We start from the raw sequence: 17,266 nt of genomic DNA on the forward strand, positions 1-17,266 counted from the left end.
GGCGTGTTCCTGCGCCGACCGGACGGCCGGACTCCAGCGCCTTGGCCCGGCCCGCGAACTCTGAGCACTCGCGGAAATCCTTTAAAGGTAGCACATTTTTCGGGTGTCGCGGGGGCACCGCCGGCAGTGGCGACGTGGGGCGGAATGGGCTCGCTCTTTGGGCCCGGGAGGCGTGCGCTCGCGCCCTGGGCCACGTCGGGGCGTTCTCGGGCGGCTCAGCGCCCCCTGGAGCGACCCCTCCCGCGGCCCGGGGCCCGGCCACCCCCGAAGACGGGGTGAGCGGGGCCTGGCTCGGGCCGCAAGTGCGGACTCGCAGTCCCCGGGCGTCCGCTTTCTCGCTGGGCTGGGTTTCTGCAGTGCCGGGCGCCCATCCGGCCACCCCATGAGCCGCGCGTCTGGCTCTTCGGTAGAGTGAGCCTAGAAAGGGCGGTGTTCGTCCAGTGATCACTGATACCCCGAGGTTGCTTTTTGCATGACTGCTTGCAGTTAAGTTCACAGGAGTTTATAGTTACCACAAATGTCAAAAAGTAGCCTTCCCGCGAGCTGAAAGCGCTCATCTGTGCGCTCTAAGGTGTACCGTCTTTGTCTTTGGCGAGTGTACCTTTTAAGACGCTTCCAAGATAAATTGAAGAATAAATGATTATTATTTTCTCCCAGAAAAATCTTGCAAAAATGATTTCTGGAAACACCTGTGTTCGTTGTTAGCTCCCTTAGCATGCCCAGCCCGAGGCGGGCTCTCCCTGGCTCGGAAGGCCTCCCCGCGGAGGGCCTGGCTTGCTGTCGGCTCCCTTTTCGTTTCCAGAGTCGGAGACACGACTTTGGGGTCGGTGTGGAGAGAGAAACAGATGCCCTAGGCGCCCCCCATTCAGGGATTTTCACAAACTGCCCAGTTCAGCTTTGGCCCTTGGGTCTCCAAAGGTGTTTTCAATCTACATATATTTGGAAAACTTCAGTTTTCATATGATTTATTTAAAAATAAGCATAAATATTATGTTTATTAGGAAGTAAAAATTTTCTTTTAAAGTAGATATGTCCTAGTACCACAGGGAGACTTGAGTGTAGAAAATTGCTAAACCAGTGACAAAATGCCAGAACACTGCAAAGATGGCAACCACTGCTTTAGGAAATATTTGACATAAATATTTTTCATCTTTTATCTCCTTAATACCTCGGTGATATTTTTATTTGATTTGATATTTTAAAAAGAATTGTAACTTTTAGACTTAGAAGGGAACTTAGAGTCTTATGGGCTGCAAAGTACATAAATCTTTTTGACAACGTCTCCAACAAATTATGTTTTGTCCTTTGCTTGGATTATATTTAGTAGAAAGAGGTTTTGCCCCATTCTTTTGTTGGAAAAGTGTGTGTTTTTACGTGTTTTGGAGCGCGAGGCTTCAGCCCTCCTGTCTAGGCCATGCTTCCCCTGCCCTTGCACTGGTGACTAGGATTCCAGGCTCCTTAACACGGACCATCTGCCTGGGGCAACAATCTGATTGCTTATCATGAAACTTTAGGAAGGAGATTAAATAAAGGACATTTAATAATTATTTCCCTTTACTTTTGCTGCTCCCAACAAATTTGTCCACCCTTTTCAGATAATTTTGCATCTATGTTCTGTTATCTGTGGTATTCACCTATTATTTCTATTGTTGTGATCATTGCAAACTTGAAACTGTTAAAAGTAACTTCTGGGGATTCATTTCACCAATCTGGAGGAACCTAGTGATGGTGCAGAGGAGAGCTGCTTCCATGGCCTTTAGTGAGTTGGCTGTGGATGTTCAGTCAGTCTTCATCTCATCTGTCTTTGATAATCTTGCCCTCAAGAATACTGTGGCAATCTCTTAGATACTTTTAGAGGATCCCGTTCACGTAGTCACCTGATCTATCAAATTAGAAAATACATCAAAAAAGGCATTTGAGTGAAGGTGGTTAGTGGAGCTCCTCAATGCCAATAAACTTGTTTCATACTCTGAAATTGTGCTGAAGATCCATGTCCAGCTTTCTCTTTTCTCCCTTTTTGGAAGAATGGCTTATCACTTGATGGAGTCCTGTATTCTGGTTTTGTTCCCTACCTGTCCTCAAAATTCTCGTGACTATGAGATAGCCATCATGTTCCTTCAGCAACCAGGGAAGAAATTCATCTGATTCAGAAGACTTCAGTGAACTGATCTGAGATAGGTAGTGGTGCACCATCTTCTTATTGGTCTTAGGTAGCAACTCCCTATTGATATGTCAGTATTATGTCAGTATTTTCACATGAAGAATGGCCTGTTGGCACAGAAATTAGCCATAAGTGTAACTCCGGAGAAAAGTTTCTGCAGTAAATGAAATTGTATGTCATCTGATTTGAGTTAACTAGTAACTTGACTTCTGTTTTATTTTTGGTGTTTCACTGGAAGTGTGCCCTGGAGTTCCTTTCCCTCTACTTCTGGAATAAAGGAAGGACAGCCAAGTGTGGCATTATCTGGAAAACAGTGGAACAGCAGGTGGCAGTGAGGAAATCAAATGGTAGATCGTGAGCTCAAATACATTCCCCTAGCCTGTCCTCCCCAGTTCTGCTTTAGGAGTTGGATTCAGAGAGAAATGGAAAATTAACAGGTGGTAGACAGTAGAGTTTTAAGGGAACTGTTTAGTAAATTAATAGGTTGCCTTGTTTAACTCCTCTGTGTAGTTGAGTTTGGTTTACAAAAGTAGTAGAATGTATTTATGTTTACCTTATGACATTTATTCATGATGCCAAGGGTGTGAGTTTTATCCTGCTGTAGACCTATATTAATATTTTCTTCAATTCCCATAGACTTTCCTGCTAACTCTGACAAGTCATTTTCCTGAAATTTGGCAAACCTCAAAGAGAGTATGACTGAATCAATGCCATCTCTATCAATAGATATGAAATTATTTTTAAATATGAAGCATATATTCTATTAAGAGCAGACTAGTCCAACTATATTCATATGGGAATGATAAAATAATAAAAATCACTCATGTCTGCCTCTTTACTATAACTGTGGTGGTATTATGTGCTGCTAAAATCTGGAACTGGAAGATTTACACAGCCTGTAAACAAATAATTGTGGTCATGAATTCCCTCACATTTTTTGTAGTATCTCTCTATAGACATTCGTTAAAATATGGATTCTCAGAGTCCATTCACTCTTTGATCCATAGCCTTGGTAGAGCCTCAAGAATAATTCCTGGGAATCATAACAAGATTTCCGCTAACTATGCTAATTTTTTGGAGTTTGTTTTGTTTTTGTTTTGGTTTATTTTGTTTTGTTTTTGTTTTTGGGACAGGGTCTCACTCTGTTGCCCAGACTGGAGTACAGTGGCGTGATCTCAGCTCACTGCAACCGCTGCCTTCCTGCCTCAGCCTCCCAAGTAGCTGGGATTACAAGCGTGCACCACTACCACTCAGCTAATTTTTGTATTTTTTTTTATTTTAAAAAATTTTAAAAAGTTTTTTTAATTTTATAGATGGGGTTTCACCATGTTGGCCAGGCTGGTCTTGAACTCCTAACCTCAAATAACGCACCTGCCTCAGCCTCCCAAAGTGCTGGGATTACAGATGTGAGCCACTGCGCCCGGCAGAACTAGTGTTTTCTCATGTGTTTTTTTTTTTTTTTTTTTTTTTTTGATATGGAGTCTTGCTCTGTCGCCCAGGCTGGAGTACAGTGGTGCGATCTCTGCTCACTGCAAGCCCTGCCTCCCGGGTTCACTCCATTCTCCTGCCTCAGCCTCCCAAGTAGCTGAGACTACAGGCGCCTGCCACCGTGCCCGGCTAATTTTTGTATTTTTAGTAGAGACGGGGTTTCATCAATGAGCAACAACAAAAAATAGTTTTAGAATCAATAATTTCTAACAAAATCCTTCAATATATAGAGTGATATATAAAGAGCCTAAGCATAGAAATTATTGGATGTTTATTTATGTATTCTGATGAATGTGTTTTTGTGGTATTTTACCAAGATAGGAAGTGAAATCAAATGGATGTTGGTGAGTACCGCACGGCAACCATTGCTTCATTTCATGGTTCAGAGTGAACTCTAATCTGGAAGCCTTCCTTAGTTAAGAAAAGCTTGAAAAAGAAATGATCAACTTTTTAAATGGTCACATATCTTTAAGCTAGAATGTTTAGATTAATGTTTTCAAGCTAATAAAGATAAATTTTTCTAAAATATATTTTACAGTGTACATAGCTATAAAATCATATGAAGTTTTTGATTTGTGGATGAGCATAATCTTTATGCTCGGAAGATTACACAACTTAAAAGAAAATTAACTCATGATTTGGCTCTCCGTTTGTCTGTTATTGGTGTATAAGAATCCTTGTGATTTGTGTACATTGATTTTGTATCCTGAGACTTTGCTGAAGTTGCTTATCAGCTTAAGGAGATTTGGGGCTGAGACAATGGGTTTTTCTAGATATACAATCATGTTGTCTGCAAACAGGGACAATTTGACTTCCTCTTTTCCTAATTGAATACCCATTATTTCCTTCTCCTGCCTAATTGCCCTGGCCAGAACTTCTAACACTATGTTGAATAGGAGTGGTGAGAGAGGGCATCCCTGTCTTGTGCCAGTTTTCAAAGAGAATGCTTCCAGTTTTTGCCCATTCAGTATATTGGCTGTGGGTTTGTCATAGATAGCTCTTATTATTTTGAGATACTTCCCATCAATACCTAATTTATTGAGAGTTTTTAGCATGAAGGGTTGTTGAATTTTGTCAAAGGCCTTTTCTGCATCTATTGAGACAATCATGTGGTTTTTGTCTTTGGTTCTGTTTATATGCTGGATTACATTTATTGATTTGCGTATATTGAACCAGCCTTGCATCCCAGGGATGAAGCCCACTTGATCATGGCGGATAAGCTTTTTGATGTGCTGCTGGATTCGGTTTGCCAGTATTTTATTGAGGATTTTTGCATCAATGTTCATCAAGGATATTGGTCTAAAATTCTCTTTTTTGGTTGTGTCTCTGCCCGGCTTTGGTATCAGGATGATGCTGGCCTCATAAAATGAGTTAGGGAGGATTCCCTCTTTTTCTATTGATTGGAATAGTTTCAGAAGGAATGGTACCAGTTCCTCCTTGTACCTCTGGTAGAAGTCGGCTGTGAATCCATCTGGTCCTGGACTCTTTTTGGTTGGTAAGCTATTGATTATTGCCACAATTTCAGCTCCTGTTATTGGTCTATTCAGAGATTCAACTTCTTCCTGGTTTAGTTTTGGGAGAGTGTATGTGTCGAGGAATTTATCCATTTCTTCTAGATTTTCTAGTTTATTTGTGTAGAGGTGTTTGTAGTATTCTCTGATGGTAGTTTGTATTTCTGTGGGATCGGTGGTGATATCCCCTTTGTCATTTTTTATTGCATCTATTTGATTCTTCTCTCTTTTTTTCTTTATTAGTCTTGCTAGCGGTCTATCAATTTTGTTGATCCTTTCAAAAAACCAGCTCCTGGATTCATTAATTTTTTGAAGGGTTTTTTGTGTCTCTATTTCCTTCAGTTCTGCTCTGATTTTAGTTATTTCTTGCCTTCTGCTAGCTTTTGAATGTGTTTGCTCTTGCTTTTCTAGCTCTTTTAATTGTGATGTTAGGGTGTCAATTTTGGATCTTTCCTGCTTTCTCTTGTGGGCATTTAGTGCTATAAATTTCCCTCTACACACTGCTTTGAATGCATCCCAGAGATTCTGGCATGTTGTGTCTTGGTTCTCGTTGGTTTCAAAGAACATCTTTATTTCTGCCTTCATTTCGTTATGTACCCAGTAGTCATTCAGGAGCAGGTTGTTCAGTTTCCATGTAGTTGAGCGGTTTTGAGTGAGATTCTTAATCCTGAGTTCTAGCTTGATTGCACTGTGATCTGAGAGATAGTTTGTTATAATTTCTGTTCTTTTACATTTGCTGAGGAGAGCTTTACTTCTGAGAGATAGTTTGTTATAATTTCTGTTCTTTTACATTTGCTGAGGAGAGCTTTACTTCCAAGTATGTGGTCAATTTTGGAATAGGTGTGGTGTGGTGCTGAAAAAAATGTATATTCTGTTGATTTGGGGTGGAGAGTTCTGTAGATGTCTATTAGGTCTGCTTGGTGCAGAGCTGAGTTCAATTCCTGGGTATCCTTGTTGACTTTCTGTCTCGTTGATCTGTCTAATGTTGACAGTGGGGTGTTAAAGTCTCCCATTATTAATATGTGGGAGTCCAAGTCTCTTTGTAGGTCACTCAGGACTTGCTTTATGAATCTGGGTGCTCCTGTATTGGGTGCATATATATTTAGGATAGTTAGCTCTTCTTGTTGAATTGATCCCTTTACCATTATGTAATGGCCTTCTTTGTCTCTTTTGATCTGTGTTGGTTTAAAGTCTGTTTTATCAGAGACTAGGATTGCAACCCCTGCCTTTTTTTGCTTTCCATTGGCTTGGTAGATCTTCCTCCATCCTTTTATTTTGAGTGAACTCCCATTCACAAGTGCTTCAAAGAGAATAAAATACCTAGGAATCCAACTTACAAGGGACGTGAAGGACCTCTTCAAGGAGAACTACAAACCACTGCTCAAGGAAATAAAAGAGGATACAAACAAATGGAAGAACATTCCATGCTCATGGGTAGGAAGAATCAATATCGTGAAAATGGCCATACTGCCCAAGGCAATTTATAGATTCAGTGCCATCCCTGTCAAGCTACCAATGACTTTCTTCACAGAATTGGAAAAAACTACTTTAAAGTTCATATGGAACCAAAAATGAGCCCACATTGCTAAGTCAATCCTAAGCCAAAAGAACAAAGCTGGAGGCGTCACGCTACCTGACTTCAAACTATACTACAAGGCTACAGTAACCAAAACAGCATGGTACTGGTACCAAAACAGAGATATAGACCAATGGAACAGAACAGAACCCTCAGAAATAATACCACACATCTACAACTATCTGATCTTTGACAAACCTGAGAAAAGCAAGCAATGGGGAAAGGATTCCCTATTTAATAAATGGTACTGGGAAAACTGGCTAGCCATATGTAGAAAGCTGAAACTGGATCCCTTCCTTACACCTTATACAAAAATCAATTCAAGATGGATTAAAGACTTAAATGTTAGACCTAAAACCATAAAAACACTAGAAGAAAACCTAGGCATTATCATTCAGGACATAGGCATGGGCAAGGACTTCATGTCTAAAACACCAAAAGCATTGGCAACAAAAGCCAAAATTGACAAATGGGATCTAATTAGACTAAAGAGCTTATGCACAGCAAAAGAAACTACCATCAGAGTGAACAGGCAACCTACAAAATGGGAGAAAATTTTCGCAACCTACTCATCTGACAAAGGGCTAATATCCAGAATCTACAATGAACTCAAAGAAATTTACAAGAAAAAAACAAACAACCCCATCAAAAAGTGGGCGAAGGACATGAACAGATACTTCTCAAAAGAAGACATTTATGCAGCCAAAAAACACATGAAAAAATGCTCACCATCACTGGCCATCAGAGAAATGCAAATCAAAACCACAATGAGATACCATCTCACACCAGTTAGAATGGCAATCATTAAAAAGTCAGGAAACAACAGGTGCTGGAGAGGATGTGGAGAAATAGGAACACTTTTACACTGTTAGTGGGACTGTAAACTAGTTCAACCATTGTGGAAGTCAGTGTGGCGATTCCTCAGGGATCTAGAACTAGAAATACCATTTGACCCAGCCATCCCATTACTGGGTATATACCCAAAGGACTATAAATCATGCTGCTATAAAGACACATGCACACATATGTTTATTGTGGCATTATTCACAATAGCAAAGACTTGGAACCAACCCAAATGTCCAACAATGATAGACTGGATTAAGAAAATGTGGCACATATACACCATGGAATACTATGCAGCCATAAAAAATGATGAGTTCATGTCCTTTGTAGGGACATGGATGAAATTAGAAATCATCATTCTCAGTAAACTATCGCAAGAACAAAAACCAAACACTGCATATTCTCACTCATAGGTGGGAATTGAACAATGAGAACACATGGACACAGGAAGGGGAACATCACACTCTGGGGACTGCTGTGGGGTGGGGGGAGGGGGGAGGGATAGCATTGGGAGATACACCTAATGCTAGATGACGAGTTAGTGGGTGCAGTGCACCAGCATGGCACATGTATACATATGTAACTAACCTGCACATTGCACACATGTACCCTAAAACCTAAAGTATAATAATAATAAATAAATAAATAAGTAAATAAAAATTAAAAAAAAATTAAAATATTATTTTTAACAAGTTACTGGTATTAATATAATACCCTAAATTACTTATTGCGATTCTACTATCAGTGAATTGGCAATTTAATGATATCATTAAATAATTTTAACAATCCATGCCACGTTCAGTGAGATTTAATATATAGCACAGTCCCTCTGTTTAGAACTGCAAGGTAGTTTTCTAACCTGGCATTTGAGTGATGTCTTTGTTTTATGTTAGCATCACTGGTTTTCAAGTAAAGGATTCTATTAAGGGTAACTTCTTTATAAAAACTTAGTGAAAATTTATCCATTTTGTAGATTTCCAGATGAAACGGTTACAAGCAAAATGTCAATGACTGTGCTCCACATCAGAGTTTAGAATCCAGCATCTGTTCTTGTACCTTACAGCATTAAGGAGTTAGCATTGAAGAGTAGTATATTGGGCCTTTTAAAATAGCATATGCTTTGAATTCTTGGTAGTCAGCAGTTTCACATAGTCTACGTAGTACTGCTGGACAGGGCCTAAGTCATGCATGTAACTGGTTTAGTCAGACTGAAATGTGTGTAGTAGCTCTTTTGCCTGATGCTTGAGATGCAGCTTTGTAACTATTTTTGCTTTTCATTTCAATTTTCCAAACCCTAAAGATGACTTTTAATTTTGTTCAATGACTTTATAGGTCATTCCTGCTTCTGGGATCCAACTCTATGTTGTGCTTAAGAAATGTGTCACATCAGACAGAGTGAATCACAAGACAGAGATATTTACCTATCACATACATATTTTATTAGATTTCAAGGTATATTTCAGTTGTAACACTGAATCTTCCATGTGTACATTCCTAACATTGCAGGGGTTAAAGGAGGGTTATATAGTTATATAGTTAACCAAAGTTCAATAAAGTTCAGAACCACTCTTACTATTATTTTGCCTTTCAAATAATTGTATACTTAAAATACTTTGTATTCTTACATAAAATATATGTACAAGATGACCATATATACTTGGACATATCTGGACTTCAAATTTGCTGGAACTTAGTTGCATCCCGAGCTGGCTAATACCTAGAGATTCATCATTTCTGTTTGGAGGGTAAGAATGCTCATTCCCTGGCTGCTTTACTGGAGAGGATCAGGTGTGTTGCTTGAACTAAGACTTTGTCCCTGCCATATCTAACTTCTCTGAGCTCCTGTGTCCTGAAAATTGTTGCAAATCATTTGAGTTTTTGTTAGAATTGTGCTTTGACTTAAGTAATGAAAACAGTTCAGAAAACTGCACTGGACAATTTAATATAGCAACACAGACTGCAACTAAACTATCTGCTGGCACTTTAATCCTCACAATGATCATATAGGTACTTTTCTTGTTGGAGATGAGAAAACTGAGGCTTAGAGTAATTTGTTCTGACAAGATCATATGGTTAGTAAGTAGCAGAGTAGGGACTTATCCAGACCTATGCTTTTAATTGTGTTTTACTATCTCCCAGACCTCCCATGTTTTTTTTTTTAAGGACAATTGCAATGTGATACTTCCTTCTTTGAAAGAGATAAAATACAATAATTGACTAGGAACAAAAAAAATCTTGGGACATACATTGCTTCCTTGGACGTTTCCTCCTGGAAGCCTCCCAAGCCACCTCTTCCACACACAAACTCAACCACATGCATCCTCTTTTCCTTCCGTTGAAACTTGTCCCAACTTTGGTCATAGCATTTATCACTGTATTTCACCATTTGACCATAGCTCTTTGAGAACAGGTTTGTACTTATTTATCTCTGTATCCGCAGCATGAGGTAGCACCTATCCATGCATGAAAGTAGAAGATACCTACTAAAATTGTATTAATTAAACAATTTTTCATTTTCTAATGTTATTCTGTACAGTTAGAGTGCCAATATTTGGTGGAAATGTGAAAAAAACTATCAGAAACTGAACATTTTCTAATATTTACAGAATGAAGAGGAACAGTTTATCTGTTGAGAATAAAATTGTCCAGTTGTCAGGAGCAGCGAAACAGCCAAAAGTTGGGTTCTACTCTTCTCTCAACCAGACTCATACGTACATGGTTCTTCTAGACTGGGGGAGTTTGCCTCACCATGTAGTATTACGAATTTTTCAGTATCTTCCTTTACTAGATCGGGCCCGTGCATCTTCTGTATGTAGGAGGTGGAATGAAGTTTTTCATATTCCTGACCTTTGGAGAAAGTTTGAATTTGAACTGAACCAGTCAGCTACTTCATATTTTAAGTCCACTCATCCTGATCTCATTCAGCAGATCATTAAAAAGCATTCTGCTCATCTTCAATATGTCAGCTTTAAGGTAAGAAAAATAAACATTAAATGGAAACCATGACTTACATTTCGTTAACAATGCTTTTGTATATCTAGAGCCTTATTTTGAGGCAGTCAGTGAATTTTGCAAATCATTTTATCCGAAGTGGTTTCCTGTTTTTCTGCAGTTATTTGCATCGATTGAAGTGTAGAACTTAAACTGTAATTGAAAAACTTAAAATGCAGTTTCCATTATTTGTATGCTGTTATTAAAATTCAGGTAATTGTAAAAGATTTGAAAATATGAAGTGCTTGGAAAGCTAATTTGTCATCATGTCTGTTTTTCATTTTATAGTCTCAGACATTTTGTATGAAGAAAAAATACTCATTTATATGATAGCTCAAAGGAATGAATAAAATTTTGCAATTGAATTCTACTAAATAATTACATTGCCAGTATTTCTGATAAATTATCTTCAGGAAATTATTCGAGATTAAAAATTGTCTGTCTAGGTTGACAGTAGCGCTGAGTCAGCAGAAGCTGCCTGTGATATACTCTCTCAGCTGGTAAATTGTTCCGTCCAGACCTTGGGCTTGATTTCAACAGCCAAGCCAAGTTTCATGAATGTGTCAGAGGTAAGGATATTATGCGTTTTTGGTGAGCTATACTAAAATCCCTAAAGACTGCCAAACTAGGCAAAAGCCATTTTTTTCTAAAGACAGACCCTCTCCTATTTGTATTCAAAGTATTATTTAAAGCTGTTTTCTGTTGACTAGCACTTATTTTTGCAAAAATAGTTTATGCATGTTTTCATTCTTTAGATATATTTTGTAACTGTAGTCATTGTTACCACAGTGTCATTAATATAACATTTGGATATTGTGCTTATTCTATTTAAATAACAATTTATGTAGTTACTTTGAACATAGAGCATGTAGAGGCAATAGTGGGTGTTTTTCCTGTGATTCTGTGGCCTTTCTTTTGGAGGTGGAACAATATGATATTTAACTAAATGAACTACGCTTGTTAGCATGATGTTTACATTCATGCAGTAGAAACTCCAAAACAAAAGTGGCTTAAAAACATGATCAAAGTATATTTCTCTCACATTAAAGAAATTGGTAGGTGACAGTCCATAGCTGGTATGAAGGTGGAAGGAACCTAGGTTTCTTCCAGCCACTCCACTCTCTCCAAGGTGTTTCTTCAGGATGACCATCTGAGCTCCGACCATCACATCCTTGCTCTGGGGGCTAGGGTGTTAGAAATGGGGGAAGAAGGGTGTGCCTTCTCCTTATCAAGGAGACTACTCGTAAGTACTACACAGTGTTTCTGTTTACCTCTAAGTCTGGCCACACCAGATTCCAGGGAGTCTGGGGAATCTTTGAGCTGGGTGGCAGTGTGCCCAGCTAAAAATTGGGACTGGATTAACAAACAAAGGAAGAATGGTTGCCGGGAAGCAACCAGCCACACTCTGCCATAGAAACTAATACCATATTCTCCTCATTCAGGCTTCAACCTGAATGCCATCTCCTTGGAGAGCCCCTCCTTAACCATTGTGAAAATGGCACCTCCTGCTCCAGTGATAATGTACTCTACCATTACATTATTTTTATCTTCTTCATGTCATTCATCAGTACTTGAAACCACCTTATTTATTTAATGTGTTTATTCTCTTCTCCTTATACCAAACATAAACTCATTGAAGGCAGAGATTCTATTTTGTTTACCATTATAAATCCAGAGTCAGAATAGTGCCTGATATATGATAGGCATTAAATTATGGTAGTTGGTAAAGCTGGCTAATGGAAATTTTCCTATGGAGGAGGATAGAGGAATAACAGCCTCTCTCTTATAAACTGGGTCATGGCACTCTTCTAGCAAGTATTTCTGCTGGCCTGTTTATCTTCTAAAGGGATGTGCTGAAAAAAATGGGTCATTTAGGGATTAGAGTAATGTAAGTAATCTGATGAAATTTACCACTTCTAGATAGTTATTTCCTTGTTTATGAACTACAGAATCAGATTACCGTGAAATTCTTCTTATATTCTAAAAGCTGTCTCTAACGTTGCACATCAGCTTCCAGGGCCAGCTTCTAGGTTAGCTGATGCAGTCACCAGAGCTAGATACCAGGAATTAATTAGCAAGCTTCATTTCAAGCTCTGCCTCTACTGTTTAAAGTGAGCTCTGTGGCTTCTGGCAAGGTCACAGATCTCTCTGAGACTCAGTTTTTTTAATCTGTTAACTAAGGAAAAATAAAAGTATAGCATTTTGCTAAGAATAAATAGTACTAAACTAATATATTGCTATTATAATGAAATATGTACTCTAATGTTTTTTAAAGTCGTCCTTCAGGACTAAAGCAGTCAGTTGACAGTTGATTAAAGGGAAACTAAACCTTGTATTTATATTCCCCTAATAATTTTGGCACCATAAAATTTACTGAAGAAGTTTAGCCTTCTACCATTTGAAAATATGTGCAAACCAGTTTACAATGAGTATAAATCAATAAGTTTTCTTATAAATTAATGAACATTTATAACCAATTTGGTCATTCTGTTAGGCATAATAGAACCTTTGGTAGAATCCAAATTGATTGATTTTAAAAAGGGAAAAGTGATCATGTACAGATTTGGTTTCCAGACTTTCTATCTTTGCCAAAAGATACTGAATCTGAAAATTTCTGAAATTCTACTCATTTTCAGATCAAACTAGAAGTAAGCTTTAGTCTGTCAGTCTTCAAAGCATATATGGCTTGGATTTACTTTGGATAATTTGCTAGGAAAAGCATGTCACTGAAGATTGTGAAATCTTATAAAATGAGTTAAAACCTCATTTATTCATTCAACAAATTTTTATCGTCCATTTGCTGTGCTTTGTGCCAGATACTATTTTAGGTGCTAGACATACGGGAGTGGATAAATCAGATAAAAATTCTGTTTCTTCTAGGGCAGGGGTCAAAAATACTCAGATAGCAAATATTTCAGGCTTTGGGGGCCAAGTAGTTACGTTGCGACTACTCAACTCTAACACTGGAGTCTGAAAGCAGACACAGACAATATTTAAATAAAGGGCATGGCTGTGTTCCCATCAGACTGTATTTAGGGACACTGAAATTCAAGTTTCATGTAATTTTCATGTCATAAAATATTATTCTTTAAAAAATTTTTCCAACTATTTAAAAATACAGAAACCATTCTTAGTGAGCCATACAGAAACAGACCATGGGCTGGATTTGGCAAGTTGTCTGTAATCTACCAACCCCTGTACTAGGAAATAAATATATAATAATTATGTCCTTTTAATATTGAAAACCAAATCCTTAATTGAAGTAATTGGAAGACATGTTTTATGAAATCTTTGAAGCTTTTTTTCTCACTATTTCATTTATCAATTATAAAAAGTATAAAACTCTACTTCATTATAAAAATATCTTCTACTGGAAAATGATTCTGTGGAAACAGCCGTATGTTCATGGTTCTTACTATGTTATCATTAGCATGTATTGATATAGTTTTAATGAATTACTTAAAGCTGTACATTTTAAAATAATGTTTTCATAATTTTTTCTTATTGCCATGCAAGTCTCGTTTTGTGTCAGCACTTACAGTTGTTTTTATCAACTCAAAATCATTATCATCAATCAAAATTGAAGATATACCAGTGGATGATCCTTCATTGAACATTCTTGTAGCCAATAATAGTGACACTCTAAGACTCCTAAAAATGAGTAGCTGTCCTCATGTTTCATCTGATGGTGGGTTACATTTTTTAAAGCTAGAATGATATGATATTTTTATTACAATAACTATAAAGATGCAATTTCCTTTTGAAAATTATATGCCTATGAAGCATAAATTATTTAAGTAAGTTTTTTCAAAAGATTTCTTAATCCGCAAGGTAGGTATAGTTATAGTAAGTTTCTCCTGAGATATTTTAATTTTACATATATACATATGCTTTTCATTATATACATAATACCTCCTGGCAGCCATGCTCTCAGAAGTTATTAGATAGCTATTTTCACAAATAATGAATAATTAATATCAAATTTAAATTTACAAAATATTGTATTAGGATCAGTATGATTCTTTGTTCTTAAGAATTTTCCCCAACTTCCCACAGGAATTCTTTGTGTAGCTGATCACTGTCAAGGCCTTAGAGAACTGGCATTGAATTATTACATCCTAACTGATGAACTTCTCCTTGCACTCTCAAGCGAGATTCATGTTAACCTTGAACATCTTCAAATTGATGTTGTGAGTGAAAATCCTGGACAGATTAAATTTCATGCTATTAAAAAACACAGTTGGGATGCACTTATTAAACATTCACCTAGAGTTAATGTTGTTATGTACTTCTTTCTATATGAAGAGGAATTTGAGACGTTCTTCAAAGAAGAAACCCCTGTTACTTACCTTTATTTTGGTCGTTCAGTCAGCAAATCGGTTTTAGGACGGGTAGGTCTCAACTGTCCTCGACTGATTGAGTTAGTGGTGTGTGCTAATGGTCTTCAGCCTCTTGATAATGAATTTATTTGTATTGTTGAACACTGTACAAATCTAACAGCCTTGGGCCTCAGCGAATGTGAAGTTAGCTGCAGTGCCTTCATCAAGTTTGTAAGACTGTGTGGGAGAAGGCTAACACAGCTCTCTATAATGGAGGAAGTTTTGATCCCTGATGAGGATTATAGCCTAGATGAAATTCACACTGAAGTCTCCAAATACCTGGGAAGAGTATGGTTCCCTGATGTGATGCCTCTCTGATAATGGGCTGCGAAAGCTTCCGAAATTGTTGCTGTTTTTTTAAATCAGTATGATTAGCTGCTTTCTATCTAAGCAAATGTAAATTTTAAAATGTGTTGCTGCTGTATTTTAGGTCAAAGATTTGATTGTTTGCAAACTGTCTTAATGGATTGCTGCAGAAACATTTGAAAAAAAATAAGAAATTTGAAAAGCAAGAAATTGCTGTAAATAGGGCACAAGCCCTGTACGTGGATTAGATGGTCGATATGCCAAAAACTACAGATGGTTTCTAAGCAGATTTCTCAGCTTTCCTTGGAGGCATATTGTAGCTTGCTAAGTAAATGTGTAATATTGAACTTGGATTCTGTAAGTTATGTTATTTACTTTATTACATTGTTTTATTTGATTCTATTTTATCTTGGTATTAATATATTTTATAAAATATAAAATATTTTAAAGTTTATTTAACTATAACATTTTTAGCACTATATGAGATCATCTTGTGATTCAATAAAAAACTTCTAATTTCCAAAGTACTTCAGATTCTACTTTATTATATTGAGAGGTAATGGAAATTCGATTAAAATTTAAAAATACTAATTCATTTCATAATGATACTGATGTGAAAAGACAAGAGATAGTCATTCTGATTGTTAATTGGTAGACTATTTGAATAAAGCAATAAATGTTGCAGGATGTGTTTGGGAGGGAATCAGCGTTCCCTGCCTCCTGCTATGGATCTGGAACTGTGCCAGATCCTCTGCATAAGTGATCTTGGAATTTAATTAGCAACACAGTTAGAACTCCTTAGTGGCTGCTTATTGTCTTGAGGGTGAAGATCTAGCCTTAAAATAACCCACAAGGTCCTGCAAGGTCTGATCCCTCCCTGTTTCTTTTGCCTCATTTCCCATCAAGCTGCCCCTTGCCCTTCGGTTCCCATTTCTTCTCAGTTCCTTAGAACTGTCCTGCACCCTCTAGTCACAAGGAATTTGCTCGTACCTCTTTCTGCCTGGCTTACTCTCTGTGCTCCTCAGATCTTTCCTCTAGCTGTATGTCCTTGATCATGGAAGCCTTCCTGGACACCCGGCCCATTCCCTGCTCATAGGTCAGGTCCATGATGTGCACTCTGTGCAGTGCACTCAGCACCCTGGCTTTACTGTGCGGCACTTATCCCTGTTATAATTCATCACTTACTGGTCTGATTATTACCGGTTTGTTCCATTGCACTGTAAACTCCATCAGTGCAATATCATTGCTGGTTTTTGCTCACTGTTTTATCCCCAGAATCTGCCATGCTAGTGGTTAGCACATAGTAAGCACTCAATAAATTTTACATAAGTACTTTGGTTTTGAAGCTTGTTCCACTCAGTTTGCCCCACGGTATCTTAAATTTCTAGGAAATCAATTAAAGTAAAAAGAGAGAATTAAATATGTTCATCACTTTCCAGTTTGGGATATTAGGAAAAAATTATAAGTATTTTTACCTATTAAGCAATTAGAATACATTGTGATGTGTAAATGGCGGTTTAAAAAATAGCACTTTTATATCCATGTATTTAGAGACTATGTTTGTGTGTACATTCTCACCACTGTGCCATGTTATTTCTCACTGTAAGCTCTGTAAGGCTTCTCATATCTACCTATGTGTTCCTCCCTCTCAGAGCAGTATTGCTACGTTAGTAATTACTCCATAAATGCTAGTGGAGCTGATTTTACTGGTTAAAAAAAATAAAACCAATTTCTTGAGGACTGGGGTGGTATTACAATTACAGATAATACAATTTATACTTTAAGATTTCAGGAGGATTCAGAAGCATCATATAATACAGGACTTAAAACCTGATTAGGGGCCAGGTATGGTGGCTCACGCCTGTAATCCCAGCACTTTGGGAGGCCGAGGCGGGTGGATCACAAGGTCAGGAGTTTGAGACCAGCCTGGCCAATATAGTGAAACCCTGCTCTACTAAAAATACAAAAATTAGCCTGGCTTGGTGGCAGTCGCCTGTAGTTCCAGCTACTT

At 37.8% G+C, this 17,266-nt stretch overlaps 1 protein-coding gene across 1 annotated transcript; it reads left to right on the forward strand.

Moving 5' to 3' along the window:
- Positions 1 to 10,186: 10,186 nt before the first annotated feature.
- On the forward strand, positions 10,187 to 15,267 carry FBXL21P (Putative F-box/LRR-repeat protein 21). Its single transcript, XM_002815909.5, has 4 exons — positions 10,187 to 10,552; positions 11,017 to 11,139; positions 14,087 to 14,258; positions 14,627 to 15,267. Exons 1-4 carry the CDS (start codon positions 10,187 to 10,189, stop codon positions 15,265 to 15,267), a joined length of 1,302 nt encoding a protein of 433 aa, XP_002815955.4.
- Positions 15,268 to 17,266: the final 1,999 nt, after the last annotated feature.

The sequence above is a fragment of the Pongo abelii genome, chromosome 4 (assembly GCF_028885655.2).
Source record: "Pongo abelii isolate AG06213 chromosome 4, NHGRI_mPonAbe1-v2.0_pri, whole genome shotgun sequence".
In the NCBI taxonomy this organism is placed as follows: domain Eukaryota; kingdom Metazoa; phylum Chordata; class Mammalia; order Primates; family Hominidae; genus Pongo; species Pongo abelii.